The following is a 23,848-nucleotide window of genomic DNA, read 5'->3' on the forward strand; positions in this document are numbered from 1 at the left end:
AGAAAACAAAACTCAGAGAACGATTGACTAGGTACCGATGTTTTATTAGACCAAAGGTTCATTGTTCGCCGGAGTTCTCCTTTAAGAATTGTAGAGTTTCTACACACAGACGGACGTATCCTGAGGTAAACTTGTCGAGTACAAACACAGGTACTCTAGTGTTTATCTGGGCTTTACTGAATGAGCGCCTTCAGACACAAATAGAAATACACTCTATTTCTAGTTTCCACTCGGTGAGTCAGCGGCACATTGTGTAAGCCGAAAGTCGTGTGCATAATGAGACCTTGTAGAGCGACATCCTGACCACAGACGATAAAGTGTGTATGTGTGTCTTGAGATGCTATAATGTATGCGGTAAATGGCATGATTTTGTGCTGACTGATTCATTTTTTCCCTAGTGAGCTATTATTATCGCGGGGTAAAGGTCGCGTTACTGAGGTTATTGTTTTACTGCAGTGCTAGTGTTGTCAGGCGTATGAGGTCAAGCACACACACACACTCATACACTAGAGAAAAGAGCATGGAAACACGATACACTTTCAAACCTGTTGAGATAACACACACCGCTCCTGCACTTCACCGGCTCAACTGAATGTTCCCGTTTTCTCCCTTCCTCGTTTTTAACACACACACACACACTGCTCATTTCTCCCATCATATCTTCTCGTCTAAATTCCTCTACTTATTTATCCCAACACATCTTCTCCTCTCCTCTACTCGTTTCTCCTGTCAATATTTTTTCTCTTTCCCGCTCTTTTTTCCCCACACATCTCCTCTTTTCCTCCTGTCCTGTTTATTTCTCATCATTTCACCTTTCCTCTGTTCATGTCATCATGTGACTTCATTTCTCCTCTGCTCTACCCATTTCTCCCCCACTCCACTTTATTTTGCATCTCTTCTGCTCATTTTTTCCCGTTGTTTCTCCTCCTGTCCTCTGGTCTCCTCAGCCCCAGCTCTTTTCCCGCTAGTTTCCAGAGTTTCCTTCAGTCGGAGTCGCTGGAGTTTTTCTGCACTCACTGTCATAAGCAGATCAGTCGTCTGGAGGATCTGTCCACGCGACTGCAGTTGCTTGAGATGAATAGGTAACGCGCTCACAGCGTGTGCATGCCTCCCGTGCGTGTGTTGAAATTGACCACTGCACACACACACACACTCACTTTCTGCATGTGTGTGCTTTATTAAAATGCAGACATCTGTACAGTGTCACTTTACTCTTGTTGGTTTTGATTTCAAAGCTCAGTGTTTGTACATTCTGTGGTGAACATAAATGCTTTGCTGTGGTGTGTGTATTTGATGCATGCACAATAGTCTAACTGTGAGGTAAATATACACTACCGGTCAAAAGTTTTAGAACGGTAAGATTTTTTAATGTTTTTTTTTTTAAAAAGAAGTCTCTTCTGCTCACCAAGGCTGCAATTATTTGATAAAAAATAGAAAAAAATGCAGTAATATTGTGAAATATTATTACAATTTAAAACAGCGGTTTTCTATGTGACTATATAGTGAAGTGTAATTTATTCCTGCGATCAAAGCTGAATTTACAGCATCATTACTCCACTCTTCAGTGTCACATGATCCTACAGAAATTATTATGATATGATGCTCAAGAAACATAAACATTTATGATTATTATCCATGTTGAAAACAGTTTTTTACTGTTTTCTCTGATGAATAGAAAGTTCAAAAGAACAGAATTGATCTGAAATGGAAAAGCTTTTGTAACATTAATCACTACCATTCAAAAGTTTGGGGTCAGTAAGAATTTATTTTTTATTTTTGGGGGAAAGAAATGAGAAAATACTTTTATTCATCAAGGATGAGTTCAATTGATCAAAAGTTACAGTAAAGACATTCATAATGTTAGAAAAGATTATATTTTAAATAAATGCTGTTCTTTTGGACTTTCTATTCATCATAGAATTTTGGGGGGGAAAATGGTACACGACTGTTTTCAACATTGAAAATAATAATTTGTTTTTTTGAGCATAAAATCAGCATATTAGAACCATTTCTGAAGGATCATGTGACACTGAAAACTGATGTGTAATCAGCAACAGTAATGATGCTGTAAATTCAGCTTTCGTCATAGGAATAAATTACACTTCACTATATATTCACATAGAAAACCGCTGTTTTAAATTGTAATAATATTTCACAATATTACTGTTTTTTTTTGTTGTTGTATTTTTTATCAAATAATTGCATCCTTGGTGAGCAGAAGAGACTTCTTTTAAAAATAGAAAAAATCTTACCGTTCTAAAACTTTTGACCGGTAGTGTATACTGTAGTCTAGATAATACAAATGCAAGTCAAAGAGCGTTGATGGCTGTATTGTAAGAACTCTTAGAGACGTGTCTGATTAAATATTGAATGTTGACTTGTCTTGCATGGGTCTGTTTTTTTCCAAAACCAAAGGAAATAAGCCTTTTCCTAAATTAGGAAACATAACTTCACCCACTTTAACGAGAGTCCAGTTTATGTTAACGTATGAATACGGTGTTTTGTTCATGGAAAACCGTGGATTGTCCAATATGGAACAACTCTGTTCAAAGCAGTTTCTCTTGCGCAACAGGAACAGAATCTCCTTTCACGCATCCATGTTACACCTCCATTAAAACAGTGTGTTTATTTCCGTGTGCTGCGAGGTCATGACCACTGAAAGAAGAGCATTGATTCAGCCTTCAACCTCCAGAAAGAGCTGACGGCCCAAACTTCAGCACTTCTCTCGGTGTTTTTGACCTGTGGTTCACGGGTCATCAATGGAAAGAGAGTTTTTTCCTCTTTCCCGCTCTCTTCCTGACTCATTTCCTGTTTGTTCTCTCCTTTATAGTTCCAGTAAAAGGATGTCCAGTAAGAAAGCAGCAAGGTGAGATCCTCCCTCTAAATGCACCAGACATCAGTTTTAAGGACAAAATGAAATTGAAAACTCTCTGATCAGTCATTTTGGATGCTGGTTTTCCCAGCATTCAACTTGTGGATTAACCAACAAAACAGTATTGGTCAATCAGCATCATGCTAGTCGACTATGTCTAAGTTTGCTGATTCACCAACTAGAAAAAAAACCAGGCTGGACATTTAGCGTGTTGCACAAATGTTAAACAGTTTTTGTGTTTTTCAGACACTTGCAGCAGTCCAGCAATCTGGATGTCATGGGAGATCTGACTCCAGACATTTTGGACCTTGCGGATCGTGACATCACAGACAAGGTTCGGAAACTAATATGAATGTTTTGCATCAAACTTGCATTCAATTTGTGTTACACTTCGGACCCTGGTTCAGATGGTGCTTCTTCTGGTTTTGTGGCTTTAGTTTGCGCTGTACATTAGTTTAGTCATCAAATGCTAACCTTGCATAGAAAAAGTAAACAAAAATGTCAAAACGTCCCTATATTCCATTTTAAAGGTTCCTAATTTTGTTTTGTAGCCTCCTACAATAGTTTGACATGCATCCAAGGTCAAAAACACTTTAATTTTCTCATAATATACATTGCAGCATCAGATCTTCTCTCACAGTGTCTGAAACGGGTTGATAACGGATTCAGTCTCTATAAACCGAGAACTTACTCTGCTCTGATTGGTCTGATGGCCAATTCTGTTGTGATTCGTCTACAGCCAATGAAAACCATTACGCAAATTTGTTACAAACCTATGTAGGTTCATGCAGGAAGTGGTTTCAGTCTGTTCAGTATCGGTTCTTCCTTTTGGGAGACAATAAGTCACATTTTACAAACACAAGCAGCTATATTACACACTACATGAAAGGTAATATCTGAAAAAGCATAATAGAAGCACTTTGATACATGCTAATATATTACCATGAAAAAATTTGCAAAGTTAAAGGAGTAGTTCACTTTTAAAAAAAAACTTTTGCTGATAATTTACTCACCCCCATGTCATCCAAGATGTACATGTCATTCTTTCTTCGGTCGAACAGAAATTAAGGTTTTTGATGAAAACATTCCAGGATTTTTTCTCCATATAATGGACTTCAATGGGAACCAAACGGCTCAAGGTTCAAAAGACAGTTTCAGTGCAGCTTCAAAGGGCTTTAAACGATTCCAGACAATGAATAAGGGTCTTATCAAGTGAAACGATCGCTCATTTAAAAAATAAATAAAAAAGTTTAAGTTTTATAAGCACAAATGCTCTGTTCTGTGATGAGCGTTCGTGACTCTCCTGTTCAAACTCGTTCATCAAAATGAACTAATCTTTTTTCGAGTTATGACTCGAAGGGTCCTTGATAAGACCCTTATTCATCATCTGATGTCGTTTAAAGCCCTTTGAAGCTGCACTGAAACTCTCATTTGGACCTTGAACCGTTTGGACCCCATTGAAGTCCATTATATGGAAAAAATCCTAGAATGTTTTCATCAAAAACCTTAATTTCTTTTCGACTGAAGAAAGAAAGACGTGGACATCTTGGATGACATGGGGGTGAGAAAATTATCAGCAAAAGTTTTTTTAAAGTGAACCACTCCTTTAACATGATTCCATAGATGGAATAGTAAAACAGATAGTTTTGTAAATGCGTGAACAACAGCATGAGGAACAAACACTGTTTGTCCTGCAGGTGCTGCTGTTGGAGAAGCGTGTGTGTGAGCTGGAGAAGGACTCGTCGGAGAGTGAAGAGCAGCATGCACGCTTGCGGCAGGAGAATCTCACTCTCGTCCACCGTGCGAACGCTCTGGAGGAACAGCTGAAGGAGCAGGAGATGCGTGCAGAGGAGACTTTACTCACGTACACCCGTAAACACAGAGATGCACTGAACAAACTCCAGCGAGACCGAGACGTGGAGATCGAGAACCTCCAGGCCAGGTGCGTGCGGACCGAATGGATCATTTATGATTAATAGATTTTTAAGAAGAAGGGGGAAAAACAGGTTGGAAGAGTATGAGGGTGAGCAAATTTTTAATTTTGATTAGGGCTGTGCAAAAATTAATTGCGATTAATCGCATCCAAAATAAAAGTCTGTGTTTACATAATATATTTGTGTGTGCTGTATATAATTATTTTGTATATATAAATACACACACATGCATGTATATATTTAAGAAAATGTGTTATTCATATATAAAATATTTATATTTATATAATATAGATTATGCATTTATATATATATATATACAGAATTTAAGCGCAAATAATTCTTAAATATATACATGCATGCATAGGTATTTATATATACATAATAATTATATACAGCACACACAAATATATTATGTAAACACAGACTTTTATTTTGGATGCGATTAATCGCAATTAACTTTTGCACAGCCCTAATTTTTATTTAACCTTTATTTAACCAGGTAGGCACACGCTTATTATCATTAAAAGCAGCGAGACACATAAAGTTACACATAAAGGACAGGACAGTGTAATACTGGTTACAACAGTTTTTCAGACAAAGTGCAAATGGAAACTTGTGGACTCGATCTTGAAGTCCTGACAGGCCGGAGCTTTTGCAACCTCCACAAACACAATAATTTACCATGACGATTATAAATTAAAATACAAAAACTACTGAAATCACACTGACTGGCGGCCGCTCTCACTGAATACCAGCCTACTCTGCACGAGCCGAGGCTGAGGCTCCCTGATATGACGTAAAATGACGCGATGTTGAAAAAAAAAAGCAGTTTTAGCTGGACAAATTGCAAACATTCTGTTAGAAGAACTAAGATTTTACATCCTACATCTCCCTCTCTCTGTAATTTCTTATGTATATATTATTATTGTTATTATATATATATTTTTTTATATATATATATATTTTATATTTAAATATATATATTTTTTTCTTATATGTGGAGAGTTTTCATGGCATCTGTTTGTATATAGTTCAGTGAGCCTTGATTTGTATCTGCTATGTTAACTTAAAATAAAAAAATATTGATCACAAAAAAAATAAAGCAGTTTTTACGAGCAGCCCAAGAAACGCTCACTTTATCTACTAAATTAGTGCCCTTATGCTGTTTTATATCCTGCATTAACTTTTCATATGGTAATTTCATACCCTTACATAAGGTTATCTGTTAATTTAGATTTTTTTTTACCTGCAATATGCTCTTTAAGGATTTTTGGAGTTCATTCCAGTCATTTGCAGAAGAAAACTGAAAAGAAAGACGGCCAAAAGAAGTGCGGACATTGGTGGTAGTTAATGACATGAACCTACTTGATCGCAGATTACGTGAACTCCTGAGTCAAGTCACAGCGCTTTTAACAATATAGATTTCAAAGCAGCTTTACAGTGAACATAGGAAATTAAAGTAATGGAGATTGCTTTGGCTTTACAGTAGCTATACAATAAAGTTATTGTCCAGCTAAAGTTTGTTTTTGATTGATTAATTTCCATTGCAAAGATCATTATTTTCATTAGCTTACACGACACCGTTTTAACTGAAAACAGAAAACTTCTTTCTGTTCATTTGCACGACACAACAGTGTTTGTCAGGTAGCTTTTATTCAGTTTCAGCAGAGAAATATGAAGCCATTCTGATGTGTGTGGGTAAGATCTGTCTGCCATCTAGTGGAGAACAGCAGAAGAGCTCTGAGATTACTTGGCTCAGCGTTTAATACAATCCGGCTGTGTTACCAGAGACTTTTGTTTTCTCACACCCATTATTGTTTTCATTGTGCACTCTGCCCAAAAAGAAAACATCACGGTGTATTTTTGTCTGTGTGTCTGTGTGTGTTCAGGTTGCATCAGTTGGATGAAGAGAACAGTGAGCTGAGGTCATGTGTTCCCTGTCTGAGAGCCAACATCGAGAGACTGGAGGAGGTACCCGTCACACACACACACACTTTCTATCACTTCCTCCAAAGACAAGTGAATTAACAATAGTTATTGGCCATGAAACCAATAAAATTTGTGTTTTACATCATTTTTGAATCAATTTGATGCAAGGAATCATCGAAAAGCTTTTAATTTTTTTTTTAATTCAGGAAAAGAGGAAACTTCAGGATGAGGTGGAAGACGTCACAGATCGATTGAATGAAGAAATCGAATCTCGCAGGAAAATGTCAGACAAAATAAGCCATGAACGTCATACGAACCAGAAAGAGAAGGAGTGCACTCAGGGGGTGAGAGGTCTTCTGTTTGTCTTCATAGGTGGAGTCGTGTGTGTGTTGGTCTCTGTTAATGACTTCTCTGTGTGTGTAGTTGATCGAGGACTTGAGAAAGCAGCTGGAACTCCTGCAGCTGTTTAAGTTGGAGACTGAAGCGAGAAGAGGCAGATCAGCCAGCTCCGGCCTACAGGAATACAACACTCACATGAAAGAGAACGAACTGGAGCAGGAGATACGCAGACTCAAACAGGTAAAAACACACTCAAACGGGTAAACACACTATCAAACTGGTAAATTAAGACTTGAACAGGTAATGAAAAAACGATTCAAATGAGTAAAAGCACACTCAAATGGGTAAAAACAGACTCAAACAGGTAAAAACTCTCTCAAACTGGTAAAATCACCCTCAAACTGGTAAATACAGACTTAAACATGTAAAAACACTCTCAAACTGGTAAAAACACCCTCAAACTGGTAAATACAGACTTAAACAGGTAAAAACATTCTCAAACTGGTAAAAACACTCTCAAACTGGTAAATACAGACTTAAACAGGTAAAAACATTCTCAAACTGGTAAAAACACTCTCAAACAGGTAAAAACACTCTCAAACTGGTAAATACAGACTTAAACAGGTAAAAACACTCAAACTGGTAAATACAGACTTAAACGGGTGAAAACTCTGAAACAGGTAAATAGACTTAAACAGGTAAAAACTCAAACTGGTAAATGCAGACTCAAACTGGTAAATACAGACTTAAACAGGTAAAAACTCTCACTGTTAAATAGACTTAAATGGGTAAATACAGACTTAAACGGGTAAAACCACTCTTAAACTGGTAAATACAGACTTAAACAGGTAAAAAAAAACGCTCTAACTGGTAAATACAGACTTAAACGGGTAAAAACTCTCAAACTGTTAAATGCAGACTCAAACTGGTAAATACAGACTTAAACAGGTAAAAACTCTCAAACTGTTAAATGCAGACTCAAACTGGTAAATACAGACTTAAACAGGTAAAAACTATCACTGGTAAATAGACTTAAATGGGTAAATAAATACAGACTTAAACGGGTAAAAAACACTCTCAAACTGGTAAATACAGACTTAAACGGGTGAAAACTCTGAAACAGGTCAATAGACTTAAACAGGTAAAAACTCAAACTGGTAAATGCAGACTCAAACTGGTAAATACAGACTTAAACAGGTAAAAACTCTCACTGGTAAATAGACTTAAATGGGTAAATACAGACTTAAACGGGTAAAACCACTCTTAAACTGGTAAATACAGACTTAAACAGGTAAAAAAAAACCGCTCAAACTGGTAAATACAGACTTAAACAGGTAAAAACTCTCAAACTGTTAAATGCAGACTCAAACTGGTAAATACAGACTTAAACAGGTAAAAACTCTCAAACTGTTAAATGCAGACTCAAACTGGTAAATACAGACTTAAACAGGTAAAAACTATCACTGGTAAATAGACTTAAATGGGTAAATAAATACAGACTTAAACGGGTAAAAAACACTCTCAAACTGGTAAATACAGACTTAAACGGGTGAAAACTCTGAAACAGGTCAATAGACTTAAACAGGTAAAAACTCAAACTGGTAAATGCAGACTCAAACTGGTAAATACAGACTTAAACAGGTAAAAACTCTCACTGGTAAATAGACTTAAATGGGTAAATACAGACTTAAACGGGTAAAACCACTCTTAAACTGGTAAATACAGACTTAAACAGGTAAAAAAAAAACGCTCAAACTGGTAAATACAGACTTAAACAGGTAAAAACTCTCAAACTGTTAAATGCAGACTCAAACTGGTAAATACAGACTTAAACAGGTAAAAACTCTCAAACTGTTAAATGCAGACTCAAACTGGTAAATACAGACTTAAACAGGTAAAAACTATCACTGGTAAATAGACTTAAATGGGTAAATAAATACAGACTTAAACGGGTAAAAAACACTCTCAAACTGGTAAATACAGACTTAAACGGGTAAAACCACTCTCAAACTGGTAAATACAGACTTAAACAAGTAAAAAAAACTCTCAAACTGGTAAACACAGACTTAAACAGGTAAAAACACTCTCAAACTGGTAAATACAGACTTAAACAGGTAAAAACTATCACTGGTAAATAGACTTAAATGGGTAAATAAATACAGACTTAAACGGGTAAAAAACACTCTCAAACTGGTAAATACAGACTTAAACGGGTGAAAACTCTGAAACAGGTAAATAGACTTAAACAGGTAAAAACTCAAACTGGTAAATGCAGACTCAAACTGGTAAATACAGACTTAAACAGGTAAAAACTCTCACTGTTAAATAGACTTAAATGGGTAAATACAGACTTAAACGGGTAAAACCACTCTTAAACTGGTAAATACAGACTTAAACAGGTAAAAAAAAACGCTCAAACTGGTAAATACAGACTTAAACGGGTAAAAACTCTCAAACTGTTAAATGCAGACTCAAACTGGTAAATACAGACTTAAACAGGTAAAAACTCTCAAACTGTTAAATGCAGACTCAAACTGGTAAATACAGACTTAAACAGGTAAAAACTATCACTGGTAAATAGACTTAAATGGGTAAATAAATACAGACTTAAACGGGTAAAAAACACTCTCAAACTGGTAAATACAGACTTAAACGGGTGAAAACTCTGAAACAGGTAAATAGACTTAAACAGGTAAAAACTCAAACTGGTAAATGCAGACTCAAACTGGTAAATACAGACTTAAACAGGTAAAAACTCTCACTGGTAAATAGACTTAAATGGGTAAATACAGACTTAAACGGGTAAAACCACTCTTAAACTGGTAAATACAGACTTAAACAGGTAAAAAAAAAACGCTCAAACTGGTAAATACAGACTTAAACAGGTAAAAACTCTCAAACTGTTAAATGCAGACTCAAACTGGTAAATACAGACTTAAACAGGTAAAAACTCTCAAACTGTTAAATGCAGACTCAAACTGGTAAATACAGACTTAAACAGGTAAAAACTATCACTGGTAAATAGACTTAAATGGGTAAATAAATACAGACTTAAACGGGTAAAAAACACTCTCAAACTGGTAAATACAGACTTAAACGGGTAAAACCACTCTCAAACTGGTAAATACAGACTTAAACAAGTAAAAAAAACTCTCAAACTGGTAAACACAGACTTAAACAGGTAAAAACACTCTCAAACTGGTAAATACAGACTTAAACAGGTAAAAACTATCACTGGTAAATAGACTTAAATGGGTAAATAAATACAGACTTAAACGGGTAAAAAACACTCTCAAACTGGTAAATACAGACTTAAACGGGTGAAAACTCTGAAACAGGTAAATAGACTTAAACAGGTAAAAACTCAAACTGGTAAATGCAGACTCAAACTGGTAAATACAGACTTAAACAGGTAAAAACTCTCACTGGTAAATAGACTTAAATGGGTAAATACAGACTTAAACGGGTAAAACCACTCTTAAACTGGTAAATACAGACTTAAACAGGTAAAAAAAAAACGCTCAAACTGGTAAATACAGACTTAAACAGGTAAAAACTCTCAAACTGTTAAATGCAGACTCAAACTGGTAAATACAGACTTAAACAGGTAAAAACTCTCAAACTGTTAAATGCAGACTCAAACTGGTAAATACAGACTTAAACAGGTAAAAACTATCACTGGTAAATAGACTTAAATGGGTAAATAAATACAGACTTAAACGGGTAAAAAACACTCTCAAACTGGTAAATACAGACTTAAACGGGTAAAACCACTCTCAAACTGGTAAATACAGACTTAAACAAGTAAAAAAAACTCTCAAACTGGTAAACACAGACTTAAACAGGTAAAAACACTCTCAAACTGGTAAATACAGACTTAAACGGGTAAAACCACTCTCAAACTGGTAAATACAGACTTAAATGGGTAAAACCACTCTCAAACTGGTAAATACAGACTTAAACAAGTAAAAAAAACTCTCAAACTGGTAAATACAGACTTAAACAGGTAAAAACACTCTCAAACTGGTAAATACAGACTTAAACGGGTAAAACCACTCTCAAACTGGTAAATACAGACTTAAATGGGTAAAACCACTCTCAAACTGGTAAATACAGACTTAAACAAGTAAAAAAAACTCTCAAACTGGTAAATACAGACTTAAATGGGTAAAACCACTCTCAAACTGGTAAATACAGACTTAAACAAGTAAAAAAAACTCTCAAACTGGTAAATACAGACTTAAATGGGTAAAAACTCTCAAACTGGTAAATACAGACTCAAACAGGTAAAAACACTCTCAAACTGGTAAATACAGACTTAAATGGGTAAAACCACTCTCAAACTGGTAAATACAGACTTAAACAAGTAAAAAAAACTCTCAAACTGGTAAATACAGACTTAAACGGGTAAAAACTCTCAAACTGGTAAATACAGACTCAAACAGGTAAAAACACTCTCAAACTGGTAAATACAGACTCAAGCAGGTAATGAGAAACTGATTCAAACTAGGAGAAACACTTTTAAAAACAGTAAATACAGGCTCAAACAGGTTATGAAAGAAAGATTCAAACTGGTAAAGACAGACTCAAAAAGGTTCAAACTAGTAAAAACAGACTCAACCTGGCTAGAACAGGCTTAAACCAGTAAAACACACACACATAAACAGGTCAAAACTCAAAAAGATAAAGACAGACTCAAACACAGATTCAAATTGGTAAAAAAAAAAAAACAACAACAAAAGAACCAGGTAGATACTAACAGGTGAAAACTGACTTTAAGTCTGGCTCAAACTGGTCACCGCAGACTTAAAAAAACAGTAAACAGACTCAAGACTTGGGTAAAAACAGACTGAAATACAGACACATACAGGTAAAAACAAACTCAAACGGGTCAACACTTGACTCAGGCTGAAAACACAGACCCAATAGACTCAAACAAGTAAAGACAAACTCAAACAGATTAACTTAAACACACACTCCCAGTAGTCAACAGACTAGATCCAAGACTGGTAAACACAGACTCAAACTGGTAGACAAACTCAAATTATTCAACAGTCTAAAAAAGGAAAAGACTGAACCAAGACTGGTTTCAAACACGGGTTTGGTTGTGTGTGTGTGTGTGCAGGATAACCGCAGTCTGAAGGAGCAGAACGACGAGCTGAACGGACAGATCATTAATCTGAGCATCCAGGGAGCAAAGAGCCTTTTTACCGAGTCTCTCTCCGAGTCGCTCGCCGCCGAGATCAACAACGTCTCCCGCTCTGAGGTCGGTATCACACACCATCATGCTCATCTCTGCTTTAAATGTGAACCCTGTGTGATATTTAATGTGTGTGTGTGTGCAGCTGATGGAGGCCATCCACAAGCAGGAGGAGATCAACTTCCGTCTGCAGGACTACATCGACCGCATCATTGTCGCCATCATGGAGTCCAATCCTTCCATCCTGGAGGTCAAATAATCGCCATGACGACAACCTTTCCTGATTTATGAACTGACACAGGCGTATTGAATGAGTCTGGAGCGGAAGTGGAGAATACAATCACTATGTTGATCAAATGATTTAATAATCCATAACACTGTGTGAGTGTGTGAGATTGGCCCTGTCTTCTGGTTCCTGTGACTTCCCAGAGTTTTGGGAATGAGGCGCCCGTTCCCTCTCTCTGTATATGTATGTTTATGATTCATAAAATGAATTTCAGTGTAAGAAACCAGAGCACTCACACCGTTAGCCTATGTGAGAAACATTTGCTGACCTGAGGGTTGAGTGTGTGCGAACAATTTAACTCGTGAACGAGTTTTTGCTGAATGTTAGTTAACTAATGTTTTTTTTCCCCTTCAAATTCTTATTTATTACGATTATGATGCGGAACGCAAAGGATCAAGCGAGACCGATCCCCACCAAGGGAGTTTGCAGTGTTGCATTGTGGGTATGGTAATTGGTCCTGCGCGATTTCTCGCTGAGGATATTCGTTTGCCGCCTCCTTTCCTGGATTATTTCCAAAAAAAACTTTGATTTTTTGTTGAAAAGACTCTTTCAAAACACACTGGAAATGTTCATTGCACTCTGATTTATTTTATTATTAAGAGAAGTATTGTTTGCTATTTAAGAAAACCCATGTGACGCTGTTTTATCAGTGTTGGCGGGAAAAAAAGAAGCGAACACTGAAGCACTTGAGGGAAATCGAGCCGTTGACGGATACGAAAACCTTTAACGCGGGAAAAACGTTTGCTTCATTTCTGCATCTTAAAACACTATATCTGATGATTTTGGATGTAAATATCAATCTAGAACGTTTGTATCTTTCGTTCTTGGAATCCTATTTTTATGGCAAGCAGGAAATGAGATTGCGTTTCATTTTGTCTTCCACTTGATTGCTTCTTTTCGTCTGTTCCGGCGCTTTCCTCTCTGGGACGAGCATGTTTGATTTCCACTTCAAACCTTTTCAGAGACTTAATCGCCCTCCTTTCCTCTTTTTGGATTGTGGAAAAGCACGCTGCAGTTTATTCTGTTTTTCTTCTATCTCCGACGACTGACATATTTCCCTTTTGTTTGCGGAAACTCGTCCGATGAGTTCTTCACACACGACGACGCTGGAGAACATTTGAGGACGATTCTGCCTCTCCTGCTGTTTTCGAAGCTCGAGCTACTGTATCTGGACATTAAAGCGCGGGAACCTCGCTTCTGTGAACTTTGGGTGCGTGTGCTTTTGCTGTTTCGGCAGAGCTGATGTTAAACAGCTGTTGTATATGATTTAAGATATGTCCAAAGACAACATTTCACACCTTAGGAGTTCTGCTTGCCACTTAGACTTTAAAAGACTAATAATAATTATAAATAGTTGTTAATACAAAAGAAAAATATGACTGGAGGACTCTTATAATGAAGGATACAATTGTAAAAATGTTTACTGTAATTGTTGAGGTTACTGTATAAATGAGAGATATCAGTATTGTCTTCTTTTGAATGTTTTGCTTTCTTTTGAAGATGCCCCTCTAAGATGTATCTTTTACTGTACGGGGTCTTTCAAATTATTGTATATGAAGGTTAAAAGAAAAGTGAGAAAATTAGTCACCAATAAATTAAGTGCAAATCATTTCTTTGTGCCTGTTTTGGTCATTTTTAAATGCTTCAGTTGTGTGAGCCTATACTATGCACATGTATTTTTGTATATTTATAAAAAGTTGCTTACTTTCGTAAAAATCCCATAAAATTCTGTTTTATTCATATTATATCATATATGAATGCCGATGGCCATCAAAAGTTTCCTTACACCTTGCAGAATCTATCAAATGTTAATTATTTTAACAATGTAGAGGGGTCATAAAAACAGGCTACGTGTCATTTTTAAGTATTACTGTCCTGAATAAGATATTTTACATAAAAGATGTTCACATTTAGACCACAAGACATCTTTTAAACTATCACAGTACTAAATAAAAAAAAAACATGCAGTTTTTATGATTCCTCTTATTTAGTAGAAATGAAAAAGGGATTATTCAAAAGTGCTATTCAGTTTTTGGGAGATCTAATATGTTTTAATAGGGATTGATTAACTTATTGTTAATAAAATTTGCAAATATAATAGCTACAATTACTATTTTATTTATTTAGCACATTTAAAACAAACAGCAGTTGAAGGACGTGCTTTCCTGCAAATAAGTTAAACATAAGTTAAACAATATAATATAACATCAACGATTTTGTTTTGTTTTGTTTTTGTGAACAATGAATTGGCACGCAACATTTATGTTAAAAATATTTATAGTCGTTTTAAGAAGGTTTTAAGAAGGTTAACATGCCCTGTTGCACCATCTAGTGAACTATAATGGAATAAATGGTTTCCGATAGGAACCTTTGTTCTGGCTATCTGCATCTGCACGGACACGTATTAGAGCGCAATCACATGGGTTTGTCACTTGTCAACACGACCGATGCTGCGAGTTAAATGGAGTTATTTCATATTTTGCTATATCTGAATGGTTTTTAACCGTCAACAAACTGAAACCAGGAGGCGCTGTAACTATATAATTTATATTACATTTTGCTATTCATAAAGGGTGAATTTGGTTATTCTATGTGAGGTTTGTAGTTCTTCAGCTCTGATTCTTAAGTTAATGTAAATCAATGGTTTCATTTTATTTGTTAATTTAAATGATAATTTGACATAGAGGTTAGAATGAACAGGATATGAGTCCATCTGACAAATGCACACAGTGACATTTTGTACATATTATGTCGTCAAAGTGATGTTGCATTAAACTGAACCTCGGTTCCGTGACGTTATGGGGTCCGAGGTGCGAATGCAGGCGTGCTCGTGTTTGAGGACTCTCTCCAGCTCACGAGACTCCGGGGAGATCGTGCACGCGCTGCGGACACTCACGCACTACCTTGAGGACGACGAGTTCACGCGCCTACATTACACTCGTACGCTTCAGGTGCTGGTAAGCGCGCAGAGCTTGGACTGGTTCAACAGATCACGTGATGATGATGAGAAGATCAAGAAGCTCTGGGATGAGATCTTCCTCAGGGGTCCACCGGACCAAGCACTCCTGATTCTGCTGGATACCATCAGCTCCACAGGGTGTGTGTGAGAGACATCCATATCTATCTATCTATCTATCTATCTATCTATCTATCTATCTATCTATCTATCTATCTATCTATCTATCTATCTATCTATCTATCTATCTATCTATCTATCTATCTATCTATCTATCTATCTATCTATCCATCCATCTATCCATCTATCCATCTGTCTGTCTGTCTGAGATATCTTTTATTATTATCCTCATTTGCTTTTAAAGAGACGCAACAACAATGCATTTTTGCTCACCCTCTCTGCTCACCCCTTACATCTTGTGAAAAGGGCATAACAGCACCCCTTTAAATGATATACTCATGATGTGTTCTGTTTCGTACACACAGTGAGAGTGCGGGTCTGGAGCGATGTGTGTCTGTACTGGAGAAGTTCCTCTCTGCTGGTCGTCTCCAGGTGTTGCTGTGGTTCAGATGTGAGGGAGGTGGTTCCCATGCAGACACTCCTCAGCTGAGAGAGATCATCATTGGCCACCTTGCAGCTTTACCCTCCATCACCTCCAACCATCTGCAAACAAACACACCTGACGCCTTCCTGCCACAGCAGTACTACCCACTGCTGGCCGCCAGCATACTGGACACACTGGAGAAGACATGCCGCGCTCTCAGAGGTATAACATGTTCTGGCCTGAAAAAAATTCTAAATAAAAGAAGGAACACACATATTTTAATGCATGCAACCACTGCATATTTTAATGCATCAATGGAAGCACTTCATATTTTAATGCATCATTGAAACCACTGCATATTTTAATGTATCATTGCAACCAATGTATATTTTAATGCATCATTGCAACTGCTTCATATTTTAATGCATCATTGAAACCACTGCATATTTTAATGTATCATTGGGACCACTTCATATTTGAATGCATCATATTTTAATGCGTCATTGCGACCACTGCATATTTTAATGCATCATTGCAACCACTGCATATTTTAATGCGTCACTGCAACCACTGCATATTTTAATGCGTCATTGCAACCACTGCATATTTTAATGCATCATTGCAACCACTGCATATTTTAATGCGTCACTGCAACCACTGCATATTTTAATGCATCATTGCAACCACTTCATATTTTAATGCGTCACTGCAACCACTGCATATTTTAATGCGTCACTGCAACCACTGCATATTTTAATGCGTCATTGCAACCACTTCATATTTTAATTCGTCATTACGACCACTGCATATTTTAATTCGTCATTACGACCACTGCATATTTTAATGCGTCATTGCAACCACTGCATATTTTAATGCGTCATTGCAACCACTGCATATTTTAATGCGTCACTGCAACCACTGCATATTTTAATGCGTCATTGCAACCACTTCATATTTTAATTCGTCATTACGACCACTGCATATTTTAATGCGTCATTGCAACCACTGCATATTTTAATGCGTCATTGCAACCAATGTATATTTTAATGCATCATTGCAACTGCTTCATATTTTAATGCATCATTGAAACCACTGCATATTTTAATGTATCATTGCAACCAATGTATATTTTAATGCATCATTGCAACTGCTTCATATTTTAATGCATCATTGAAACCACTGCATATTTTAATGTATCATTGGGACCACTTCATATTTGAATGCATCATATTTTAATGCGTCATTGCGACCACTGCATATTTTAATGCATCATTGCAACCACTGCATATTTTAATGCGTCACTGCAACCACTGCATATTTTAATGCGTCATTGCAACCACTGCATATTTTAATGCATCATTGCAACCACTGCATATTTTAATGCGTCACTGCAACCACTGCATATTTTAATGCATCATTGCAACCACTTCATATTTTAATGCGTCACTGCAACCACTGCATATTTTAATGCGTCACTGCAACCACTGCATATTTTAATGCGTCATTGCAACCACTTCATATTTTAATTCGTCATTACGACCACTGCATATTTTAATTCGTCATTACGACCACTGCATATTTTAATGCGTCATTGCAACCACTGCATATTTTAATGCGTCATTGCAACCACTGCATATTTTAATGCGTCACTGCAACCACTGCATATTTTAATGCGTCATTGCAACCACTGCATATTTTAATGCGTCACTGCAACCACTGCATATTTTAATGCGTCATTGCAACCACTTCATATTTTAATTCGTCATTACGACCACTGCATATTTTAATGCGTCATTGCAACCACTGCATATTTTAATGCGTCATTGCAACCACTGCATATTTTAATGCATCATTGCAACCACTTCATATTTTAATTCGTCATTACGACCACTGCATATTTGAATGCGTCATTGCAACCACTGCATATTTTAATGCGTCATTGCAACCACTATATATATGAATGCATATTTGTTGTCCATCCATTTATTTGGCCTCACTCATGTGTATCTCTCTGGTATAGCGGAACGGAACTGCTCTCTTGGATTTGTTGCTCAGGTGTTGGGAAAAGTGTGTATTCAAGGATACAGCTGTAAGTTTCTTTGTTTAACTTGTGTAGGTTGTTAAACAAATGTAATTATTTTCATATTTCCTCTGAATTCTATGTCAACCTGCATTAGTTTGTGTGTGCATGTTTTTGTAGCTCAGATATTTGAAATACTGGCCCCCCGGCTCTCGTCTCTGACCCGCGTGGACCCGCTGTGGCAGCGTGTGACGCAGAGACTTCTGGAGAACGTTCCGGAGAGGTGCACAGAGTGTGTCATCACAGGACTCATACGCTGCCTCAGCGGGTAAGAGAGTGTGCTTGATTCCAGAGAGAAGAATGTAGTAGTTGTTTGTTTCTTAGTCGACTCTAACTCAAATGTGTGTTTCAGGGCAACTGCTGCGTCCAGGCTGATGGGAAACCTGGTGGTGACCAATAAGAAAGCTCAGTTTGTTCTCACTCATAAACTGTTATTGCAGCAGTACCAGCACCCAGTGAGTGGCAACAGAAATGATTAACCGCAGTTAGAGACATTTGATCAGTTTAATGCATCCTTGCTGAATGAAAGCATTCATTTAAATCATTAATAAAGCATTAAAAAAATCATCTTACTGACCACAAACGTTTGAACGATAGTGTGTACAATGCATGAGATTAATAAGATGCTCTTTATTTGCATGACATTGCACAGAATTGACATTTCTTATTTCTCCTGTCTCTCTCGTTCTCCCGTACCCTTGACCTCAGACTCGGCTGGTAAAGTCTGTTCTTGGTTATTTGGCTCTGGATCCCGAGCGCCGGATGCTGCTTAAACAGGTGTGATGATCTGACGTGTTAGTTGTGCTAATGAGTCATTTTTGCATGAAATGCAAAAGAAGTTGCTTAATAAAAAGTTCTAATTGGTGTGTGTAGGTCCTTCGGAGTGTGTGTCAGGTGTGGTGTAACAGCAGTGCCGTGAAACACACATCTGTGGACCAGCAGCTGTACGTCAGTAAAGCTTTACTGCTGTCTGTGGCTTTACTCACCGATTCCGAAATACAAGAACTACGACAAGGTCATTTGTAGAGCTCAAATAAAGTTGAATCCAAATTATTTACAAAGATATTTTTCCACTTACCAGACTTATGAGCTTTTCTGTTCAACAGAGATGCTGCAGTGCATGCTGGGAGGTGTCCAGTGTCGCCTGGATAGCAATATTGTGCGTATTCGCCGGATGGGTATGGCCGTGGGCGAGTGTCTTAGCCATAAATTAGACACACCTGGATCACAATTAAAGTTTCAGGTGAGATCAATGTAATAATCAATTAAAAAGGTGCCATTCCTTTCAACTGTGAACTTGAGCTATATTAATGGCAATGAAACGTTTGGCTGTTTTCATGCTAATGAAGCTGTGGTTCTGTGTCAGTATGAGCTGGATGAGGAGATCAGAGAGCTGAAGTCATTGATGGAGTCTCCGTCTGTTGAGGACGACGAGGAACATCAGCCTGATGCCTCCAGCAGGTTGAAGCACACACACCTCACTTGACTATTTTCTTTACCATATTTTCTGGTGTATTAGCTGAATCTGAAATGTGCTTATTTACCCCTCACTCTTTAAAAAATCGTATTTAACCGTAGTCACAGAAGATATATACAAGCATAAATTATAGTGGCATAAGTTATAATAATAAAATGTGACTTTTTTTATTTTTCTGACAATAGAGTTTTGACCAAGTATCACTTATTTTCTGACATCTCTATGACTTGTTCCAGTCTTCAACCAGAGCCCAAAGTTCAGGGTTCAGCAGGTCGTTCAGTGACATCACAGCCGGGTCACGAGAGTGATTCTGAGCTAGACAGGTAAATCTACACTACCCTAAAAAAACACATATAACAATAACATTTATCTTGAAACGACATCCCTATTGTTTTTTAAGTGATGATGATCTGACTCCATACGACATGTCAGCTGATCAGGAGAAGAAGAAATCATCTCCGCCCCGTTATGTCAGGGACTGTCTGGAAGGTGATCTAAAATCAAAGTTATTTTTTTATTATTTATGTACTTTTATTTTTTAGGTTTTGAATTAGTTTTTATTTTTATACTTTCGGTTTTCAATTAATTTTTAGTTCAATTTTAAATAATTTTGTCATATGCTTTTGTCTATTTATTTATTTATTTATTTTTAATATTACTATTAGGTTTATTTATTTATATATAAACACACACGCACACATTTATATATAAACACACACGCACACACACACACAATTAATGATAATAACCCTTCAATCAAAGAACTGTCTAGTTGTAATTCACGTTTTAGTTCAAAGTATGTTTTTATTGATTTTTGCAACATTCACAGTCCCTCACCATCCAATATGGAGAATGACGCCCATATTATCCATTGATACAAAGTGGAATTGCAAGAACAGAACATTAATACTTACAAACATAAACCTCTAACCAAATACATTTAATAAAAAAAAATAATTATAGAAAAAAAGGGAAAACAATAGTAGTGGCGTTATTCAAACAGACTCGTCAACATAGTCAAGAAAAGAACGTCACATCTTAAAAAATTGTTATTCACGTTTTGTCTGAGAATATTTTCTGCGGTCATTGTATCGGCCGTTTGTTTTCTTTGCAGCGTTAATGTCGTCTGATGATGCTGACAGGGTTGAACTCAGTTTGCAAGTGTTGGACTCTCTTCTTCGGAAGAACGTGAAGGCCACGCAAGAGGTCAGAGGTCATCACGGCAGTCTTTCAATGTCTAAAACTCTTGTGTATGTCATTACTCATCGGTTTGTCTGTGTGTATGTGGTATAGGTCAGTGTGCAGTTCAGTAAAGTGCTGCTCCACCTGGAGGACAGGTTCAACACGCCACTCTTCCACTCGCTACGGCAGAACGCCATGGTGGCCCTCACCGTTACCGACATTAAACCAGTAAGACATCAGACAGATGAGTACATCAGCTCAGCTCTACATAGACACATATGCAAGTGACCTATTCCCCTCTCTGTAGGTTGTAGATTATTGGACGACAGAGTTCTACTCTCTCAACTACAACTTGAGACAGAGACTGGACATTCTGGAGGTCAGACAGACAACGGACATACTTTCATCCTATAATGCCATAATTTGTGTTTGTGATAGTGATAGTTAAATGTTAGATTAGGTTAACCATTAAAGGGTTTTAATTACTGATGCTTATGGGATGTTTTAACCCAACTTTGGGTCAAATATGGACAAACCCAAACGTTGGGTTAAAAATATAATGAAAAAATTTAACCCAGTGGCTGGGTTTGTCCATATTTGACCCAAAGTTGGGTTAAAACAACCCAGCATTTTTTTTTTTTTTTTGTAGAGAGCAGCACAACTGTTTCCAACATTGATGATAATCACAAATGTTTCTCAAGCAGCAAATCATCATATTAGAAGGATTTCTTTAGGATCATGTGACACTGAAGACTGGAGTAATGATGCTTAAAATACACCTTTGATCACAGGATTTAGAATATATTCACATATAACACAGTAATTTTGAATTGTACAAATATTTAACGATATTGCCGTTTTTATTGTGATGGAACAAGATTGCCTTTACCTTTGTGTTCGCATCCCTGATTCTCAACCACTAAACTAACACCTCTGCTCTTCCAGGTCCTTGCTCTCTCTGCGCAGGAACTGTCTGAGCCAATCAGGAATAAGCACACTGGAGCTCGGCCAATCACTGCAGCAACGGCTGTAGAGCGATGTGATGACGTCACACACTGGCGGCAGATCGTGGAAAAACGGATCCAGAGCAAAACCAGACGAATTAGCAAAGTGAGAGAGCCTCAGAAAGGTGCTTAGTACACATGAACAGTGATTTGATGTCTAATAATGTGTTCTGTTCGTTCTGCTCAGGGTGGGACTCAACCCGTCCAAGCTGTTCCCAACCGCTACGCTCCAGTCGCTGGATTTTTCTTCTTCCCGCTGCTCAGGAACTATGACAGGTCTCTTAGTTAGTTAGTGACAATCAACAAGAATAGTGCTAAATAAACAAGCGCTTGCTTACATTATTGCATTGATTTCATGTCTCTTATAGGTCGCAGGTGACCTTTGACCTTCTGGGGAGTGATCATCTGGTGCTAGGAAGGTTGCTGCACACACTCGGGCTGCTCATGCACCTGGCCATCAATGCACCTGTAAAAGCATACACAAACACAATGTGTGCACACTTAAACAAGCTGCAGGATACAGTCTTCCAACATCATTCCAGTTATCATTTGGGAAATGAATGCAATTATTTAGGAAGATTAAGCACATTGCATTGTGGGATACAGTCTTCAGTATGCTGTGTTTATATTTACTGCACCTTTTGGTAAATGATGGGGTTTTCCGTGCATAAAAAGATTTTAAGACATTAATTTTATGAGCAGTATTATAAAATGCTAATTAAATAAATTAATGTTAGGGCTGTATAATTAATTGAAATAAAACCAAAATGGCAATATGGATTGAGACTTGAGAGTGATATCAAGTTGCAAGGGCTCCAACTATACACAAATACAGTATATGCACACCGCGTCTTTCAGAGTGAAGCGTGGCACTGTGTTTTACACATGATCCGCCTGTGTTTTCAGTGTCTCTGAGTGTTGTTTTATTTAGTGTTTTTTGTACATTCAATCATGAAAACCTATTTTAGTAGAGCCCAAAAACAAAATCAAGACTTTCAAAAAAGGGCCTAATATGGTCTTTTTAAAATGCAATTTTGATCAGAAAATTGAAATTTGATTTTTTTTTTTTCTCAAATCATGCAACTCTATTATAAACAATATATCCTCATATAATCATTGGTGTCTTTTCATCAGGTTGCATCTCAGATGGGCAGAGCTCTGCTGGATTTTGTTTGGGTTGTGCGCTTCCACACTGACCAGTAAGTGTATGTTTCAGCAGTATGCATTAAATTATATGCATATACATGTCATCTCATGCTCTCTTCCTTTAACTGTAGGATGGTGAGGAGGGGTGTTATGTTTGCAGTTTGTGCTGTGTTTCTGAGCATGCCCAGTGAGAACTTACTCGCCGAGCTCGGTGACGACCTGATGGAGACCAGAGCCTGGCTGGCAGGTTGAGATTGTTTTTATGACTCTTTATATGTGTGTGGATTTGCGTGTTATTGATAAATGTGTTATTGTGTACAGATGTGGCAGAGAATGATTGTGACGCAGACTGCAGGAGTTTGGCGGTACAGAGTTTAATATTGTTGGACAAAAACCTCAAATCTCAGCTGCAGATCCCAGATACGGAAACATGACGAGTGCATCTCTGCTTGTTCTGATATATTATCAATCGTGGCTAGAGTAACAAACACACTTTAGAGATGCTGATAATATCACACACTTGTCTGGAGTTGTGAAGATCTGTAAGATATTATGATTCTGACCTGATGCATCCATAATTAATGTGGCATTGCTCTTTGGATTTCATGCACTTAATGTTTTAGTGCCTGTAAAATAAAGAAGTCTTTGTGGACATTAATACTTCTGCCCTCAAACAATTTTTTACATTTTGTGCTGTAAGGAAAAATCTCCATAATTGCTTTATAAATGGTAAAACAGAGCTCAGATTACTACAGATTTCTATATCAGAAGGTCGGAGGTTCTTGCTTCCACTGAAGTTAAAAATGCATTGAAATATTCCCAAATCATTGAACACACAATCATCAGCTTTTGTTCATGTAGCTGAGCTCCAGTGCTGATGGAAAAAGAAAATCGAATTA

The 23,848-nt window shown here is 37.2% G+C and overlaps 2 protein-coding genes across 8 annotated transcripts in view; both read left to right on the plus strand.

Moving 5' to 3' along the window:
• Nucleotides 1-13,063, plus strand: part of rab11fip3 (RAB11 family interacting protein 3 (class II)) — a 33,483-nt gene extending 20,420 nt beyond the window's left edge. For 4 of the 6 annotated variants that reach the window (XM_089125685.1, XM_039672542.2, XM_039672543.2 and 1 more), the window contains 9 exons: nucleotides 948-1,082; nucleotides 2,831-2,866; nucleotides 3,119-3,206; nucleotides 4,570-4,814; nucleotides 6,696-6,777; nucleotides 6,942-7,079; nucleotides 7,159-7,314; nucleotides 12,200-12,340; nucleotides 12,420-13,063. In XM_089125685.1, coding sequence (XP_088981811.1) covers nucleotides 948-1,082; nucleotides 2,831-2,866; nucleotides 3,119-3,206; nucleotides 4,570-4,814; nucleotides 6,696-6,777; nucleotides 6,942-7,079; nucleotides 7,159-7,314; nucleotides 12,200-12,340; nucleotides 12,420-12,533 — 1,135 coding nt within the window. In that variant the 3' untranslated portion in view covers nucleotides 12,534-13,063. The remainder of the gene's footprint in view (nucleotides 1-947; nucleotides 1,083-2,830; nucleotides 2,867-3,118; nucleotides 3,207-4,569; nucleotides 4,815-6,695; nucleotides 6,778-6,941; nucleotides 7,080-7,158; nucleotides 7,315-12,199; nucleotides 12,341-12,419) is intronic. The other 2 variants (XM_039672544.2, XM_039672546.2) reach the window with 2 other exon arrangements.
• A 1,886-nt stretch (nucleotides 13,064-14,949) lies between these two features.
• On the plus strand, nucleotides 14,950-23,609 carry telo2 (TEL2, telomere maintenance 2, homolog (S. cerevisiae)). 2 transcript variants are annotated; one of them, XM_039672618.2, is made up of 21 exons: nucleotides 14,950-15,157; nucleotides 15,321-15,657; nucleotides 16,002-16,282; nucleotides 18,081-18,149; nucleotides 18,261-18,408; nucleotides 18,493-18,595; nucleotides 18,849-18,917; nucleotides 19,014-19,155; nucleotides 19,247-19,383; nucleotides 19,507-19,601; nucleotides 19,854-19,940; nucleotides 20,018-20,106; nucleotides 20,732-20,823; nucleotides 20,911-21,027; nucleotides 21,107-21,178; nucleotides 21,745-21,909; nucleotides 21,991-22,079; nucleotides 22,172-22,271; nucleotides 22,938-23,002; nucleotides 23,081-23,196; nucleotides 23,271-23,609. In XM_039672618.2, exons 2-21 carry the CDS (start codon nucleotides 15,359-15,361, stop codon nucleotides 23,381-23,383), a joined length of 2,448 nt encoding a protein of 815 aa, XP_039528552.2. In that variant the 5' UTR covers nucleotides 14,950-15,157; nucleotides 15,321-15,358; the 3' UTR covers nucleotides 23,384-23,609. The 2 variants fall into 2 exon arrangements, with proteins under 2 accessions (XP_039528552.2, XP_088981851.1); XM_089125725.1 differs by having other exon boundaries at nucleotides 14,954-15,092.
• The last annotated feature ends 239 nt before the right edge of the window (nucleotides 23,610-23,848 follow it).

The sequence above is a fragment of the Pimephales promelas genome, chromosome 22 (genome assembly GCF_988280905.1).
Source record: "Pimephales promelas chromosome 22, fPimPro1.hap1.1, whole genome shotgun sequence".
In the NCBI taxonomy this organism is placed as follows: domain Eukaryota; kingdom Metazoa; phylum Chordata; class Actinopteri; order Cypriniformes; family Leuciscidae; genus Pimephales; species Pimephales promelas.

Coding starts and splice junctions, on each gene's coding strand:
- telo2 (XM_039672618.2), top strand. CDS start 15,359: ATGGGGTCCGAGGTGCGAATGCAGGCGTGCTCGTGTTTGAGGACTCTC. Junction 18,918..19,013: donor GCCGGATGCTGCTTAAACAG/GTGTGATGATCT, acceptor TGGTGTGTGTAG/GTCCTTCGGAGTGTGTGTCA. Junction 19,941..20,017: donor AGTGATTCTGAGCTAGACAG/GTAAATCTACAC, acceptor TTGTTTTTTAAG/TGATGATGATCTGACTCCAT.